General features: G+C 41.6%; 3 protein-coding genes across 3 annotated transcripts in view; 2 read left to right on the forward strand and 1 right to left on the reverse strand.

The window, feature by feature from the left end:
- The window catches only part of LOC143424547 (putative hydroxyacid-oxoacid transhydrogenase, mitochondrial), a 146,651-nt gene that overhangs the window by 58,022 nt on the left and 71,654 nt on the right, over positions 1-16,975 (forward strand). The gene's annotated exons all lie outside the window — the stretch shown is intronic.
- Positions 433-5,473, forward strand: LOC143424476 (UPAR/Ly6 domain-containing protein crok). Its single transcript, XM_076896541.1, has 3 exons — positions 433-652; positions 2,090-2,248; positions 3,900-5,473. The coding sequence occupies exons 1-3, from the start codon at positions 592-594 to the stop codon at positions 4,139-4,141; spliced, it is 462 nt and encodes a 153-aa protein (XP_076752656.1). The 5' UTR covers positions 433-591; the 3' UTR covers positions 4,142-5,473.
- On the reverse strand, positions 6,829-16,393 carry Spz3 (Spaetzle domain-containing protein 3). Its single transcript, XM_076896679.1, has 7 exons — positions 16,198-16,393; positions 15,330-15,838; positions 13,900-14,131; positions 7,917-8,041; positions 7,538-7,828; positions 7,260-7,385; positions 6,829-7,187 (listed from the first exon to the last, which is right to left on the reverse strand). The coding sequence occupies exons 2-7, from the start codon at positions 15,815-15,817 to the stop codon at positions 6,995-6,997; spliced, it is 1,455 nt and encodes a 484-aa protein (XP_076752794.1). The 5' UTR covers positions 15,818-15,838; positions 16,198-16,393; the 3' UTR covers positions 6,829-6,994.

Below are 16,975 nucleotides of genomic sequence, written 5' to 3' on the forward strand. Positions count from 1 at the left end.
AGAGTTAAACAATCTCTCGTATTCCAGTTTCGAGCGTAAACCTCGGATGGCTCCGGGGACCGTTGAACGGGTGGTTAATTGTCCTAATGAGACCAATGAGGGCGCATAGTAATGCTGTTTTCTCCTTCTCTCTCCCCCTGCTCGTCCGTTCTTAATCTCGTTCTCCCTCATCTGGACCATAATTACCGTGCCAGCTTGTTGTGTTCCGTTAAAAGGCTCCTTCGGCTGTTTGCTCTTGACTCCTACTTCCTCGCCAGTTGCATCGTCCACGGCGGGGTTATGCACAGGGTTATTACGTATATACGTCGCGTTATTGGCCTGGTCCATGTCGGCAACACGCCTTGAGGAGCACAGAGAGACACGAGGAAGAGAGGGAGCCGAGGGAGAAGGAGATCGGCCGCGTGCATCCATCCAGCAAAAAGGGGGTGTTGCCTCTTCAGTAACGCACCGAACACGTCCAGTGACGCTACCAGTTCCATTCTGTCTATATCTGAACCCGCATGCCACCAGTTACGATCTCCGTGTAAATCGACGATCCATATTGATTTAATTGGGAAAAGAGTTTTGGGTATCGCGCGACGACTGATCGACATGTCCACCAGATTAGCATGGGTGCTGGCCATCTTTGGTTTGCTCGTGATCGCACGATCGGGTATGTATATCGATTCGTACTAGACGTCGTTGGAATATTTTTTTGCCGCGAGTGAAGGTTTTATGTATTTGGTTTTTTTTAGAACGTTTTAAATGTATAGTTGTAGTTACTTATACTTGGATGATCTCTAGGTTTCCACAGACGGACAGTTTTGTTTACTCGTATTTCGTACGTGTTAATTTGCCGTGAGATTAATTAGAGCTTGATGAATCATATATTGAATTTGTCTTAGAATTAGTGTATACTTTAAAATCTTTGCATCCTGGTATTCATTTTTGTTGGGTACGATATTTAGGTTTGACATTTTTTTACGATTGACTGTTCATATTAGACTACTCAAACTAGACTACTATTAACGAATATGTGTAATTAATGAGTAATATTTTTAAAACGAGTATCGACGTTGCATTGAAAATTATGAAATTAGATGGTTAGTAAAAGTTTGTTTCATCGTCGACAGTTAAAATTACAATAGACCTATTGCGTCGTGTATTCTTTAAAATTTTATCTCAAGGATTGCCATTCTGTTGTCTCGCTTAATCTACATATGACTTTTACCATTTCTACTGTCTTACTCTACTTATACCTGTTGTTGCCATTATTGTTTCTTTGTTACACGATGATTCATTGATATTGTCTGATAAAACACGTCAGACCGTTTATTAGTCACCTTTATTATATAGTAACGTTACAATACAAAATACAAAATTAAACAAGTAAAATCTCACTAATTTATGTACATCTAAAAGGAAGCTATTTGCATTATTTAATTTCACGTTCACACATCCATGGAATTATTTAAACGACTAATGTATGTCGGCGTAATTTGTAAACACGATGGTACAATTCTGAGCAATAATTCCATATTTATGGATTTCGCAGTGTTCTCAAACAGGAAACGGAATGAGTAATCGTCGACGTTCTATGAAACCGCTCGCATAATTCTTCAAAATAGTTTACTGGTCCATCGTAACTGGTTCCACGTAATTAATTACAGTGATTCGTGATACCGATGCCCCGCATATGAAACATCGCATATATTCTCACTGTATTTCTAACTATTTTTAAATCGTGAATCAAAATAACGTATAATTAACTTGGGATGGGTCGAGTTCAATTTCCATGCTGATTACTTAATCACTGGATACCACGATGCGAAGAATTACGAGTAAATGCTTGTAACGTAGTAAAACAAATGTACGACAGATAGAGTGAAAGATTGCGTTCAAATTACTTTTTAGTACTCTGAGAAAATGTTTAGATAGTATATTTTCATTGAAGAGAAGAATGTGTTCCGAGCTTCATTCGTATAGATAGTTCTGATGTAACAATAAAATGACGGAAGACAGGATGTCATGAAAAGAATCGTTTATCGTGTTGCGTACGACATGTTTATTTATATTTACTGATTTTTTTCTACTTTCGTGGGTGCAATAGGTTCGGCTCTGCAATGCTGGGACTGTGCCTCGAACACGAACCCCTTGTGCGCCGATCCACTGAACGTGACGGACCATCAAATTAAGTTTCATACGAAAATTTGCGAGACCAGATCTTACGATACATTAAAGCACATATGCCGGAAAATCGTGAAAAGAGGTGAGCGATTTGATGAGTAAATAATTGCAATTAACAGTGCTATGAAAATCGCATATACTTACAATTTAATAATTTCTCGAATTTCTACAGGGAAATTAATTTCCCTGCACTCTCATTTTATTCGATGCATTTTTGAGTATTCTTCAAATATTTTTCATTCAAAGATGTACGTTGAACAATTGTCGGAAATTGCATTAAAAAATTTATCGAGTACCATAGTGGCATGAATAGATACAGCTGCATTTTAAGACGGTCTGTCGCAAGGCATAACGACGCGTATGACATTACTCAACGTATTACTCGCATGAGACGACACATTCGAGTATTGCGTGAAATTAGAGAATAGCATGACCCAGTGATCATCGTCTCGAAGTTGATATCGCGACGGAATACGGTGCTGCGCCCGTGAGTCATAACACGTGCTCCCAACACCGTAATTGCAATAATTGCAGGCTGCCAAGGTCGAAACCACACCCGCGCCAAAGAAAAATCACTCGCCGCTGCAGAATCATGAATATTGAGGTTAATCGTATTAACGTGACTTGAATCCCCAGGATTAATAGCGTTCATGCATGCATCATATCTAACGGATTACCAGTATTTCCATAACTCGAGAATTTGCCACCTTCCTGCGCAGAAACAGCGTACAGCGCAATAACAGTTTAAAAACGTGGTTCTTCGTTGTCTTATTTAACATGTTATTCCGTATTTTCGATGAAAATGTGTAATAGTGTTTTAAAATTCATCGTGAACAATATTCGGTTAATAGTAATCCCAGAAAAAATTGGAAATCATTGAAAGCTAATGTTTTAAAAATACTTCTACTGGCAAAGCTTGCGATTTTGAGGTTTTCAAACTTTGTTTCGTTTCCTTTGTGAAGTTAATAGCTTTTAAATTATATTCTTCCAGTGTTTCTTCGATCGTACACGGCCTTTTCACAGTAGGCAGTAAAAATGTTTTGAATTCCAATCTTTAGTTGAATCGATGAAGAAACCGCAAATTATTTGAAACGAGCGACGCTGTAATAACTTCCGAAGATTGTCAGTACAGTTTGCATCATGGTTGTTACACAACCTGTTGCACCAGATCGTTCAAATAATAGACGATTCGAGCGTAAACACAAAAGGAAGCATCGCACACCGTGCACTCGGTTCCGCACGTGAGCCGGATGTTATGAATATCGCTAGCTGATGTCTGTTCTACGCGCATTCTGTTATTGTGCTATGCAAATTTTGCAAAATTGTCAACAATTTGTCTGAATCACCGTACTGTCAATCGAAAACCAATCATTTTATTTTGTCACGCGACAGAATAAACGTGAAAATGTAAACACAATTTACCCGTTGAAGACCTCTAGGAAGTTAACTTAAAGATTCAGTAAATATTTAGAGGTGTCATTATAATTATTTTTCAAAACTTATTTACTTTCTTATTTCTATGTCAGATTAAAATATTCTATATTTTTGAAGGTCCAATTGTTAGTTTTCATCCACAGCTACACCGCTTTAAATTCAGCTTCAACCCCAGCTCGACTTTCGAACTCGATGACGCTAACGACTACACAGTTCGACATCCACGTCGTCTTTCGAGGTGGATAACACTAATAACCATACAGCACGGATTGTTAACAGGTTTAACTGATTGATTGCAGAGAATGGCGAACGTGTAGTGATTCGTCAATGTTCGACGCCGAACGTCGACGAGGCGGACATTGTTGACGGCCCGTGCAGCGCCTCGGCAATTACAAGTCGGAACCTGATCGAGTCCTGCCACATTTGCAGCACGGACCTCTGCAACTCTGCGGTCAGCTCCGCCATTACGCAGCCGCTTTTGATCGCCGCGTTGGCCATTATCGGCTACCGTTCGCTGCAATCCGACCACGATATCCCTTAACGAAACCAGCGCGAATCCTGATACGTACAAAGCAAAGGAAGAAACCTCTTATCTCTAACAATCGTCCAAGGAACCACCGTTCCCGACTCCATTCCTTCTTCAAACTGAATTCGAGTATTATCGTTAGTATCCCCAATTTACCGTATTCCTTATCGTGTTCTCTTGCTATTTAGTTGGTTCGATGTGTCGTTCGTGTGCACATCTGGTAGTTGAGAAAGAGCCGCTGTCCCAGACGCGCGAGACAGATTTCGAACTCGATTCGCGCAACAAATGGCGCTACTAAAACGGTTCCACGCGATTAGTAGAAGTTTGTTAACGTTTTAGAGTTAGGCGTACCTTGTTAACCGCGTATTAAAAGGAACGGTCGACGCGTAATCGCAGTGGTTGCGTCACTATCTTTTACAGCTTTACTTAATCTACTTTTCTATGGTAACGGTCTGCCTCTGTCGCGAGGGATCGGTTCGAAGTAAAGTTCGATATTTTCGTGTGACGTCTTTGTATATAGGTTGAACATGTGCGACGTAAAAATTGTGATTAATAAAGAATCGTCGATTCGAGGAGTTTCTCTAATTACGAGGGCCACGGTTCGTAGTCGTGATTCGTCGTGATTAGAGAGACAAGGGTATTTCGCTTTTGACATTGCGCGTGTACGCAGTTGTATACTGTTACTTTCATCTGAATCTGCTCTAAAGCGATTGATCGATTCGATTAACGGGGCTGAATTCGACGAAGCAATTCCAAATCGACGGTGTTGCCGATTCTAACTTAATTGGAAAAGGTGGAGAGCGTGTAGACCGTCAATTGTCTATGTCTTATGTAATAATAAATATTATCTAATAACGTATTAAATTTTTAAATACGTAGTATTATTAAATGATAATAAATGTCGACGGTGTATTAGTATTGTAAAGATGGTTCGAAGAAAAATTGTTAGATGGGAGATGTTAGGTAAGAAAAGCCAGCACGCGCGACTAAATTCCCTTTCTTCGCTTTAATACACTTCTCGACTTAAGCTTCGTCGTTTATTTTACTTCTCTTTCGTTACGACTGCTACTTTTAAGGCAAAAGGTAAATGAGAAAAAGAGTAGCTTATCAGGTATCCGTCCAACGTATAGGCTAATACGACATTTTTCTTTTGTTTCGCCCACAAGCGAATGTCTGATTGGATTAGCAATTATTCTATATTCGAATTCTATTACCTTATCAAATTTGTAGACTAGACTACGCTTTTAGTTGTGAGAAATTTGCTTCTCTCGCTGTTTTCTTTCTTAGTGGGGTAAAGCGCGATCGTCCCGTGACATGTAACGAATAGAAATCATGAAATCTACTATATATTTAAAGCTGCAGGTTTTTCTGTTCAAATATTCAGTCGTAGATTCACGTCACGTACGAATTTCACTTTTTGTTTACGTGTACGATCGTTAAAATCGTTTCTCTTTCAAATAATCTGAATTCGTCTTTCGTTAAGCTTTGAAAGATGTTAGTTAGAATTTATTTAGAACGTTCCATTTCATTGGGAGGTGGTATACAGGAATGCGTAACATATTTATACAATATATTTCTGAAATTCGTTCTCTCTACAATTCCTTCGTATGTATAACTTAATAAATACTATTCGCTCGTATTCTTACATTTTATGCGATTACATCTACGCGCTAGCTCGTATGTAACTAATTACAGTAAAATTTTTAATTTAAAATTATGAAACTGACTTGAAGTAGTAATTATTGGAAAGAGAGAAAAAAAGAAATAAGAAGAATGAGACACTGAAACGAATAGTCGATTACTTATGTGGTGTATCGCGTATCAGACGCCAAAGTAATATTCTATCGATCGTTACAACCAGATTGGAACAAAGGATATGCATTCCAGCTAAGTGATCACGCGTGTTTACTTATGGTATCTGCTTGCACTTAACCTAAGGGAGGGGAAAAAATGTCGATGAGTAAGTACGGAGGAACGAAATGCGAAGGTTGCAAACCAGAAAAGCCTCTTTTCAATCGAAATTAATTACCCCGCCTATAATAAATATATAAAAAGCACGTTGGGAAGGTGTCGTGGAACGAATTTTTCACGCGCTCGACGCTCGAGGTGCCTCGTTGCATACGGACTTAAGCGCTGGTTTTTAATTTACTCGAGGACACTGAATATCTCAGTGTTGCAATCGATACGCACCTGGTGGTGCAACGAATTTTTCTGACTCACGCTATGGAGAAATATTTAAAAAAAAAAAAAAAAACGGTAACGATAATAATACGTAATTCTTAATTTGCGAACTATTCTACTTAATTATTAATATGGAAAAAATTAATTGAATATGATTTTCTTATGTGCTACGTACCCCTAAGTGGACAGGAAATACTTTATTCAAACACGTTCATAAATAAGTAGGATTTCAGCGATAGAATACGTCTCATTGTTGTCTAAAATAGAAGTCTTAATTAAAGAAATGGTGGAAATGTATTATATTCTAACGTTGCTGAAAATTTCTTAGCGTTAGACCAAGAGGATAGCAACTGTTTGCCGAAAGTCGATTCCGTCTCACAGGAATCGCACTGTGTAACGAACAAAAATTAATCGAGGATTTCAATTTATGTACGACGGGGTGAACCGAAAGGTGTCTTCTGTTACTTTAACTCAGAAGACACAGGAGTGCAAGTTTCATATAAACAATTCATACGCATGCATAAATTTTCTTCACAGAGTGAAGCAATTTGTGAAATTCGAATGAAAAATTGCGACACATTATCGAACCACCCCAACTGTACAACAGTTTAGTCGTCGTCACGACTGTAATTAAGTTTCGAATTCAACTGTAGCGCCGTAATGAAATCTCGCTTCTAACGACTCGCTTTAATTTCGATTATTGGCCGGTGTAAATTTATTGCCAATCGGATCGCATCTGCAGACGCAGCACGAAGGAAAGAGGAACCAGTCCATGAAAATACCTTTGCAATCGTTGTCGGGATCGTACGCGAGCAGTCTGTGCCACTTGTACTTCTGCTCGCAGCCGCAGTCCCCGGTGCAGCGATTTGTCTGAGTTTTCCTGCGAATACGAAGCTCTTTAATAGCAAGTTTTCGTTCTCTTACAAATATTAACATAGAAAAGGATATTTACGAGCAAACTTCCTGATGAATAGCCTGCTCGAAGTGTTGCGTGTTCACGATGGCGCGTATTTTACCGGCGCTGTTGCTGGCCCAATATGGCGTCACGATTTCCACCTTCGATTCGCACGCGTCGATTCTGGAAAATATTCTTTCACGTTTGTATTTGTAAATCGTCACGACGCGTATATAATATACAGGAAAAAGAACCAATTGGAAGAAGAAAGAACTTGAGTTTCAATGATTACTAATTGGAAATTCCGAATTGATCGAGTTCTCGATGAAAACTACCTGCCACTGTCGTTACGATTTTTTCCAGACGATTGCCTGGGATTCCTGGCCTTCCTCACGTTGGCGAAGAATGAGTCACCGTCAGGCTCCGCTTCCGGGTCCAGTTCGTCGCGAAAATTCGGTCCACCGTCAGGGATATCGTGTTTTGCAGCCTCTCGACTTTTTCTTCTTCTGCGCGTCCGATGGCCAGGCTCCCTGGTCGGCGCACCATAACCCGAACTCATTTCAAAGTCGCCGTACATTCTCTTCATCAGCGCCTTGTTTTCGTCGATGAAACGTTCTATTCGTTCTCTGAAAGTATTCACAGAGTTGCATCGATTTGACCATCGGTCGGATGGAAAGAAACATTCGTCGATGTTGTATTCGACGGAATTATTACATTGGATACGTGTTTCCGGCAGTTGGACAGAACAGCTGGTGAAATTTTTTAATGCACGGCGCGCCACGCACCAAATCACCCCTCAATTCGACACCCAGAGCGACTGAGAGCGCGGTCCAGAGGATCTGCAACAGAAATGCATCGTGTTTCGCGTGCACTTCGTTGTATTTTGTATTTATTGCCTAACAAGTTCTTTAAATTTATTATAATTCATCAGAGATTACTATTTTGCTGATTGCGAGGATATTTGAAAAATGCTGACAGTCGAAATGAAAGGTTTTCCAATGATTGTTCTCTCTAGTCTCGTAATTTTGAGTTCTGCTCTATGTCTCAAGAAACCTGAAGGAAATCTCGTCGTCTTCTACGATCTTTCCCCTTTAAAATCGATTTTCCAATTTAAGGGAGCCCTAAAATTACGATCAGGACAGGTCAATAAAGGTTCAGCCGCACGGCGATTCAGCTAATGGTAAGTAGATTCAGCCAGGCGCGCCGCCAGGTCAGACACGAGAAATCCGATGGAGGGAGAGCCCAGTAGAATCTACTTACAATTAACTAAATCGCTCTACGTCTTTACCACCACTGCTCTGATTGCAATTCCGAAGCAACCTTAATTTAAAGAAAAAATAAAAAACGATTTCGAAATAGGTCATAGAATGCGATAAAGTTTTCTTGGAATTTTCGAACCACCGCGATGAATTAATAATCCAATTCGTGTGCTAAACAAGCAATCAAGTTCGTTACTGAAAATTTACGATAATTCTATGAAATAGCTGGGCGAGACTCGTAGTTGGGACAAAAATAGGGGCTCGAGATACCGGTAGAGAAACGTCGGGAAGTTGGAATATAAACGGGTGACAAAGTTGCAATATCTTAATGGAAAATCATGGGACCGTATAAACACGAGGCAGACAGGAAAGGACCCGCGATAAAACGATCGACATCGCGGAACCACACCTAGTCGGTGCCCGAGGCGTGTGTGTGACCGTTTCAACTACGACCATTTTACACATCTGCATTGCGCACGCGAGCCGAGTCGAGCAAACGGCCGTATTTTTTTTTCCTTTTTCGTTTTTTTTTCCTTTTCGCTCCCTCCTCTTTTCCTCGTCTCCCCTCTCAGCTAGCCGAGGCTCGTGTCGGGCGAGCAGCTCTGTAAGCTGGCGGACAACGAGCGCACCGTGTATACCCGTGGAACGATGCCTCCAGCCGCGCGAGGTTCGTTTACGCCCACGCAATAAGTGTACGATAAGACGGTCGACTTGTACGTATTTTGCAAGTTGCACGGTAAGTGTGGCCTACGCGTCCCACGTATATGCCAGATGCGGCCTGTGATAAGGACAGCTACAACCATACGTAAGATACAGTTTAGCAATGCAGTCGGAACACCCACGAGCGGCCGCAAGGACGTTTTCATCGAGGAAACGATTGTTTCGTGCCGAGATAAGCGTTGGGGATTATAATCGAGTTGAAACGGAATAATTGTAATACACACGAGGCAAAATGGAATTTGTCTCGTTGAATTTCATGCAATTTTTCAGAAAATTGTCGAAAAATAATTATCGATCAATTGGTACTTCTTTAGCTGCCAACAAGGGCTTCACGTATATTTTCATGTTTAAATACTCATCAAAAGGATTTAAAATATCGACTAGTAAAATATAAATCTAATAATATTATTATTATTTATAATAGATACGTTACTTGAGAAATTTCTTGTACACTTTTCCGTATAACGTAATCGACACACGAGTGACTCGATAAATGTTAATTCCTACAGCCTCCTCGCTGAGCATACATATGTATGTACACATGTAATCTCGCGGCTAGCTCTGCGAATTTGTAGAATTCTACAATTGCTGATTTGTACCGGAAGTGGTGTCTGTTAACGATTATCGTCCCACACTCGCGTCTCCGTTGCACCGCTGGTAGGCGTCATTCAGTGACTCAAGTAACCGGAGGCCGGCGTCTGTAGGTACGCGGAAAGTATGAACTACGTGGTGCATTGCCCGCCAGAAATGAATCACACCGCCTGTCCACGCGAATCGATCGCAGCGAATCGTCCCGCGTGATTCGAATTCGAAAATTGGCCCGCGCCTCGACGACTCGCGGTTCAAGCGGAGTTCCTGTTTGGGCCAACGCGTTCATTGTCGCGCGCGCGGTCGCAAGGCGTTAAAGTCACCGAAATTACGCGGTCCTCTTTGAGCGAATCAACAGCGTCTGTTCGATCAAAGTGGATGGTTAACTGGGCACATCTTTTGTTGAAATGTCTCGGGTAATCTGGGTTATTTGAAGTTACATAAATGGTTCAGTGATACATCATTATCCTTACTGATTACTATCGCCAATGGCGTCTGTAAACATCAGTAAAATGTATACCTTTATTGGTATAAAATTTGACTTATTTTATTAAAATATTGCGTGAACTATTGTACCTTGAATCAGTAAAAATGTTATTCGTTGTTGATGAACTTTAGTTCAATATACATGTTATGCAAATTATTAATAAATTAATGCTTCTAGTAAATTGAAATTTGGAGAATGTGTAAGGTATTCGTACTAGAAACAGTATAGATATTATGCTGTTAACATATAGATTAACAGTATAGATATTATGCTGTTTTGTATACGCGATCGCGCAATCCATTTTTAATTAATAGCAAATTTTCAAGTTACCCATCTATGTATTCGCATACGTATAAAAGGTTTTATACAAGGCTATTATACAAATTTGCAAATCGATGGTCAATTTATCAGGAGCGATTATCGATGAGGAAAAAATTAATTCACCAGGAAATAATACGTCTGGCGAGCACGAGGCTCGTAACATTCGAACGAAGACGACAACTGTGTCGGTCAACTAGTGAAAGGAGCAATCATTCGCGAGAAACAGATTCTAAGCATGGTTGGCCCGACATTGAACCGCTTAGGCGATCTCTGGCATTAATAGAAATCGATAGCTACCTACGTTTCGAAACGTCACCACGATCATTATTATTAATTTCATGGTTCTTCGCGAGGGAACATTATAGAAACGTGCTAAAACGGCAATAAATGGAGGTTTCAGCATGTGCTGATTTGCAATTCATTTCAGAGTAAAATTTCAAAGTGAATTAGCTAACGAATTACCCTTTAATTAAATTTGTGACGAAACAAACATCGAATAATTTGCTTTAAATTTACTTGCGACGACTACAATACTTTTTACGATAAAGGAGTACGCGATATGTAATATTATTCCTTGTTTCGGGCATAGAATTGCATGTTATAATTTTTTTTCACTCGACACGAGCGCTTTTAGCCCGACTATAAATAACAAATGGCAAAAGAAAATGACCGTCGACGCCGACATTTGTTTAATCACCACATTTCATCGACGGTGTATATAATTAATCGAATTCACAGATATACCTTTATGAAGTGAGATATCTCAATTACAGTCATTAATTTGATAGCCTGCACGAAGAGCCGTAAAGCCCACGAAACGACGAAAGAGTCGCGTGGAATCGTAGAACGAGCGAGGAAGGTTAGCCGTGTGCCTCTTTTAACTTTCAGTGACCAGATCGAGGACATCGACCAAATCGCTTCTGTGCTCGCCTCTGATTCGATCCTGCGAGCCACCCGTGAACCCGTCATTACCGTGTTACTCCATTGTATCGTTGTGTGTCGTAATCGATGCTCTCGAACGAACGATGCACGCAATGGACGTTAAAGAGCGGTCGGGTCAAACGATATTCAACGTATTCACATTTCTCACGCGTTATTACGATAGTTCGCCACGGCATTTCAGCTAAATGTTCCCTTTTTTGGATGCTACGAACATCGAGCACGACACGAACGTGACAGAATTCGAATCGCTGCAACACATATCGCCCTTATTCTGTCATCATCATTTCGTTCCTCGAGATCGCGATCTCGGACTTGGTCACTTGTCGCAGACCAACGAACGATATATCACCCGTGAATTAATTGCTCAGATGTGCATAAGGTCAAAGCGTAACAGCGAACGAGATAGGGAATGCGCGTACCTTGACCTACAGCGATGTCCCCCAGCGAGTTTAGAATTGCGACCATTTTTCTACTCCACTTCAACGGGTTTGCACGAACAAAAGCATTCGAAAAGATCTGCAATTGAAGCACTACAGAAAATTTGTTCCTCTGCAACCCTTCATTATCAATCGTTATCGAACAAATATCATAACTCTTCGCGATACGAAGCCTTCAGACGGAAGATAAAAATTTGCAGAAACGACTAGGAAGATCTACGAGTCGGAGACATGATTTACTACGCCCTGCGTGAGCAGCCGCCATGTTGGTCCCGTTGTAACAAGCCGAAAAAACGGACATAACGACAGCCGTGGTACCGAATAACTAAAAAAATTGAGTAACAGCGACTCTCGAGCGAGCGCAGCCGCAAGCTGGTTCGTTGATCCGAGGGAACGGGCGAGCGATGCGGCGGAGGGACGGGTCAAGGGGTTACCGTCTCAATGCCAGCGCGTCGACTGACCTCCGCGACGGTAGAAGCCGCGTGGAATTCCGACGCGCGGTTTCACAAGGAGAGAAACGCGCGGCCGTAGATGTAAAAGGAGGCTGTGTACGCGAGCTGAACAGCTGGCCAGGCGCGGGCGAGGTAGACCGGACCGATCGTACGTCTGCGAGATTCTAAGGATGAGATTACCTAGGGTCACGGATGCCCCGGTGAAATGTCACGCCGGTCCTGTAAACTTTGAACGTTCCTGTAGCCACGGCCGCGTTCGATCACCTTTCGAACGATCCCCGAGCGCGCGCGCCACGGTTTTTCAAGTACGAGACACGGCTCGAACCGCGACGTGTCTCCGTGAAACAAAACGGACGTGTCTTTTCCATGCCACGTCAAAGGGGGACCGTGGGACACGTTTTTCGACTGACAATGTCGCGACGATTAAGACTAATTGAACGGCTGACGGGGAGGCAGAGACGTACGAGCGTTTAGTCGTGGTTGTTTTTCAAATTAAGGAGGGGAGATTGTTTGGTGTTGGTAACAGGCGGTGTATCGGTGATTTGTACGGATATAGCTGGGTTTGGTAACGGCAGAGTATGTAGTTAATTAGGAAATAAATGTCCTAGTAATTTATTAAAGAATAATAAATTTGGAACGAAAACTGAGGCAATGTATTTGAAGTTGTCAATGTTTGGAAGTGAACCACTGTAGAAAGATATTATAAAATGACTTTAATATGCAATATCTGCAATATGAAACATCACAGAATGTTGTAAACAGACATGTCAATTAGGCAGAGTAAAAAGGAATGTGGTTTAATGTTCATTAAAAGAGGAATTCATTTTTACGCAGCTCAACCTTCGAATTACCAAATTTAAACAAAAAGGAGCCTGCTTATAATTGGACTCTCATCTTTTATCAGTTTGTTACATTTTTCGAAGCTTCTGTCCTTTGAATCGCGAGCAATAGAATGTAGTCAAGGTGGACTTTCATTGAAATTTCCAAAGGGCACGCTGATCGTGAAAACAGAGAAAAACAGGCGGCCTAATTTCGAGGGACCAAGAGCGGTCGTCCGAAAGATTTGACGAAACTACGAGCTGCCTCTAACATTGACGAAATCCACTTGTATATTCTGTACTTGTAATTCGTGCGTGAACAACTCAGTATACTTTCTACTTACATCGAATTCTTCCGCTCTAACAGCCTATGAGTCACACCATTGTTACTCAGCATTCAGAAGAATTGCGCGGACGAAATAGCGTTTAAGAATCAAACGTGTCATACCATTCAATGACTAGCGCAGGTACAATTTTTAAGTTACATCTTTATCAAATTCCATTACATTATTAACGAACATTCTCTCAAATATAGCATATCGATGTAGCAGCTGTGGTTTAGCGCAATTTTTCTTTAATTTTCCGAAATTGAATACCACTTGAATTAATTAAAAAACTCTTTTTTAAGATGCGCTACTGAATACTGTATATGTAAATGATATTTTGAACTTACCGGTATTTGTACAAACGTGCCATTATTTAATTGAGGATAAGAGTACAGTGGCACTACAGGAACCGAGCCGTTCTTCAAGAAAATTGGTCCTTGTATGGGTGTGACATGCGCGTCCCTTGGTATCTCTGGTTCTTTATCGTCGTAGTAATCGTCGAAGTCGTCGTCGTAGTCTAGAACAGCGTGTATCGAGGTTTTGGTACCGGGTCCGCTTTCACCGTTTACTCTCGTATACCTTTGGCAAAGTAAAAAGAGATTCAACAATTTCACCGATAAACTTGACTCGCAGCCTATTCCAGAGTATTCTAATCGCGATACACGCTTTCGACCGTAATTTCCATCGAGCACGTGATTTCCATCGCGCAAAAAGCGAAAAAGCGTACGAAAATATTTACTAAACAATAAAAAGATCGTCAAGGAAGAATGAGGCCTCGTTGCGGTACAGAAATCGAAAGGATAACGACGTGAACGTGACTTTCCCACATGTGTCGTATTGTATAAGACCCTTTTACTTTTACAATTACCGGCAACCCAGAAAATAAGCATTATTCCGTACATGGTTGATATATATTAATAATACATAAGCATTGGGGGATCATACACGAGTGGAGAGGCAACACATGCGACGCGGATCGAAAGCGTACACGTCCAGGCGCAGGAACGGGAGTGACGGGTCGGATGTTCGTCAGAAATTCATTGGGAATGCATGGCACGCAGCAAGAAACTGTCCAGCTGATCGTTACATAAATAATTACGGATGCAATTATCGTTACTGTTCCAAGTGCTTTCGCTGACTCGACGAGCGATCGTTTAAGACGGAAATATCGAAGCGCGCCGGTGGACAAGATGTTGAGTCGATTACTTGTACGATCCAATTAATTATTCTTGAAAGATGAAGTCGCGAAGATGAAAACATCGATGTATCGTTTGATGCAGGTGATTTAAATCATTTTCAAACATTTATATTTGAATTTTGTAAACTGTTAATTGTATGTATACTAAAGTAGCATAGAAGTGTCGAATGTTTAAAGATGTCCGCTCAAGAAATATTGAAATACTTTTCCGACGATGCACGAAATGGACGAAATTTGCATTCAAACGCCTCTGAACGATATCTAAAATATGCTTCCTTAAGGCGTTTCAGAAACGTCCCAAAGATATCTAAAGTTTGTGTTCCTTCCACGCGAGTAAAGTCCCTCGCCGCAATCGCGGTGCAATGTGTTCTTTATTAATAAAATAAGAATCAGAGAGTAACATTTTCCTGGTATTAATAACAAGAGATATAAATGGCAATGTGGTTAACATTCAAGTGATGCAATAAATATTTCCAGTACTCCGCAGCATGAACGCGCGCGCGTCATCCACACAGGTATTTCCTTGTTCCCGCGTGCACACACATGCGAAAGAAATGAAAATAAATTCGTGAAAATTACCCGTTTGGCCTGTCAGGATAGCTCTCTTGTTCCGGCATTCGCGCGGTTCGAAAATTATCCTGTCTCTCCCGCTCCGTTTGGGCCCGTTGTTGCTGCTGCGGTGGCGGAGGTCTCATTTGTTGCTGTTGCTGCTGCTGCTGCTGCCGCGGCTGCGTCCTCCGGAAGTCTTGGTTGTAGTTCGCGTATCGCGTGTCCTGCGTCGACGAGAAGGACGTGTGCTCGACGAACGCGTTGCTCTGCGGTCTCTGCCGACTGAACGGCGATTGGTGTTGCCTCTGTTGCTGGTGTTGCTGCTGGTAACCAACGGGCGGTATGTACGGTTCGTTTTGGAACGGCTCTTGCTCGTTGAAATTTGACGCGGGAGCAGGCGGAAGTACGGCATTCAGGCGAAGGTTGTTCGCCGCCGACTGTCCTCCGTTTTGTCCACTGTAAAAGAATGGTGTAGGCGTTGCCGACTGATACGGCAAGGTGAAGTTGACCAGTGACATTTTTACTTCTTTTTATTCGCACTGCGGACAGACATAAAGGAATTCTTTCAATTTCTTTAAAAACTTCTTCTGGCTCTTGAAATGATCAACGGCTCGTTGCGGCGTTCCTTGCAAGGTGCACGCACAGCGGGAATTGTAAACGAGGGGAGAACGCGATCTAGAATGATCAATTCGATTACTTTATTAGTGCGTGGAATTACAAGAAGTCAGAATTGTCCCAATTGGTATAACATTGAAATTTCTATCTATATTTTAGTAATCATTGTTAACGTATTAAACGTGTACCAAGTAATACCAAGTGTATAAAATCCGCGTTAATAACGGTAAAAATTCCACGAACAAGCGTGAAATCTGTATTAAGCAACGCTCTTTTAACTTACCGTGAAACGAAGGTGACGCTTAAACAAGAAACGTGGAAACACGCCCTCGGACGCTGTCAGTTAACTGTCCCAAACTTTCAACTTGGCCGATCGTGACTTCGATCGTGTAGAGAATCACGTCCTATTACCATAAACTTCATGATCGGCCAGTGAATCAAGATTTCGCAGTTACCGCCCCGGCGCCTCGAGAATTATACGGCGAAGCCCTTACCGCGCGCGCAAATTTGACCGCGCTTCAATTACGTGTCGCCCGATTTCTCTTTCTCGAAAACGTGGCTCTCATCGAAAAAGTGTCTCTCAAGCGCGCACGGATTCCATCGAGGCGTCTAGCGTTCTCCTACGCCTTTTCAGGCGCGGCGACATGGTCGATACTCGAAAATGTCCATTGATTATTCGGTACCGGGATTACTCGAATCTCTCTGGCGCGGCAAGGCCAAGATTGCGCCTGGAAGATTGATGGCTTCTTCCTTTCGCGCGCACGCTACTCTTTTTGCCGCGAGAGACGACAACCTGGAATGATAAAAACGGATCGATATTTCGCGGACGCGTCTACCAGGGTGGCATTAATCACTGTTAAGTGTTGCGAGTGTATGATGTCACGATACTGTCGCGTCGAAGGAACAAATGGAGGGCAAGGGGTGGAAAAGTGATGAATATTGGTAAATATTTTCTGCTCAGTTAATTCATTTCAAATGTAACAGATTATTTTCATTATCAGAACAATGAATAATAACATCGTACGTTAAATTTTTCATCCTTTATTGAACTTATTGCACAA

Source organism: Xylocopa sonorina, chromosome 6 (assembly GCF_050948175.1).
Source record: "Xylocopa sonorina isolate GNS202 chromosome 6, iyXylSono1_principal, whole genome shotgun sequence".
NCBI lineage: Eukaryota > Metazoa > Arthropoda > Insecta > Hymenoptera > Apidae > Xylocopa > Xylocopa sonorina.

What these genes read in the sequence shown, in the direction of transcription:
- Spz3 (XM_076896679.1), bottom strand. Translation starts at nt 15,817, where the DNA reads ATGTCACTGGTCAACTTCACCTTGCCGTATCAGTCGGCAACGCCTACA. An exon ending in GCACGTTTGTACAAATACCG is followed by an intron (nt 8,042 to 13,899) that starts GTAAGTTCAAAA and finishes TTTCTGTTGCAG; the next exon opens with ATCCTCTGGACCGCGCTCTC. An exon ending in AATCGTAACGACAGTGGCAG is followed by an intron (nt 7,386 to 7,537) that starts GTAGTTTTCATC and finishes AATATTTTCCAG; the next exon opens with AATCGACGCGTGCGAATCGA.
- LOC143424476 (XM_076896541.1), top strand. Translation starts at nt 592, where the DNA reads ATGTCCACCAGATTAGCATGGGTGCTGGCCATCTTTGGTTTGCTCGTG. An exon ending in GCTCGTGATCGCACGATCGG is followed by an intron (nt 653 to 2,089) that starts GTATGTATATCG and finishes TGGGTGCAATAG; the next exon opens with GTTCGGCTCTGCAATGCTGG. An exon ending in CCGGAAAATCGTGAAAAGAG is followed by an intron (nt 2,249 to 3,899) that starts GTGAGCGATTTG and finishes GATTGATTGCAG; the next exon opens with AGAATGGCGAACGTGTAGTG.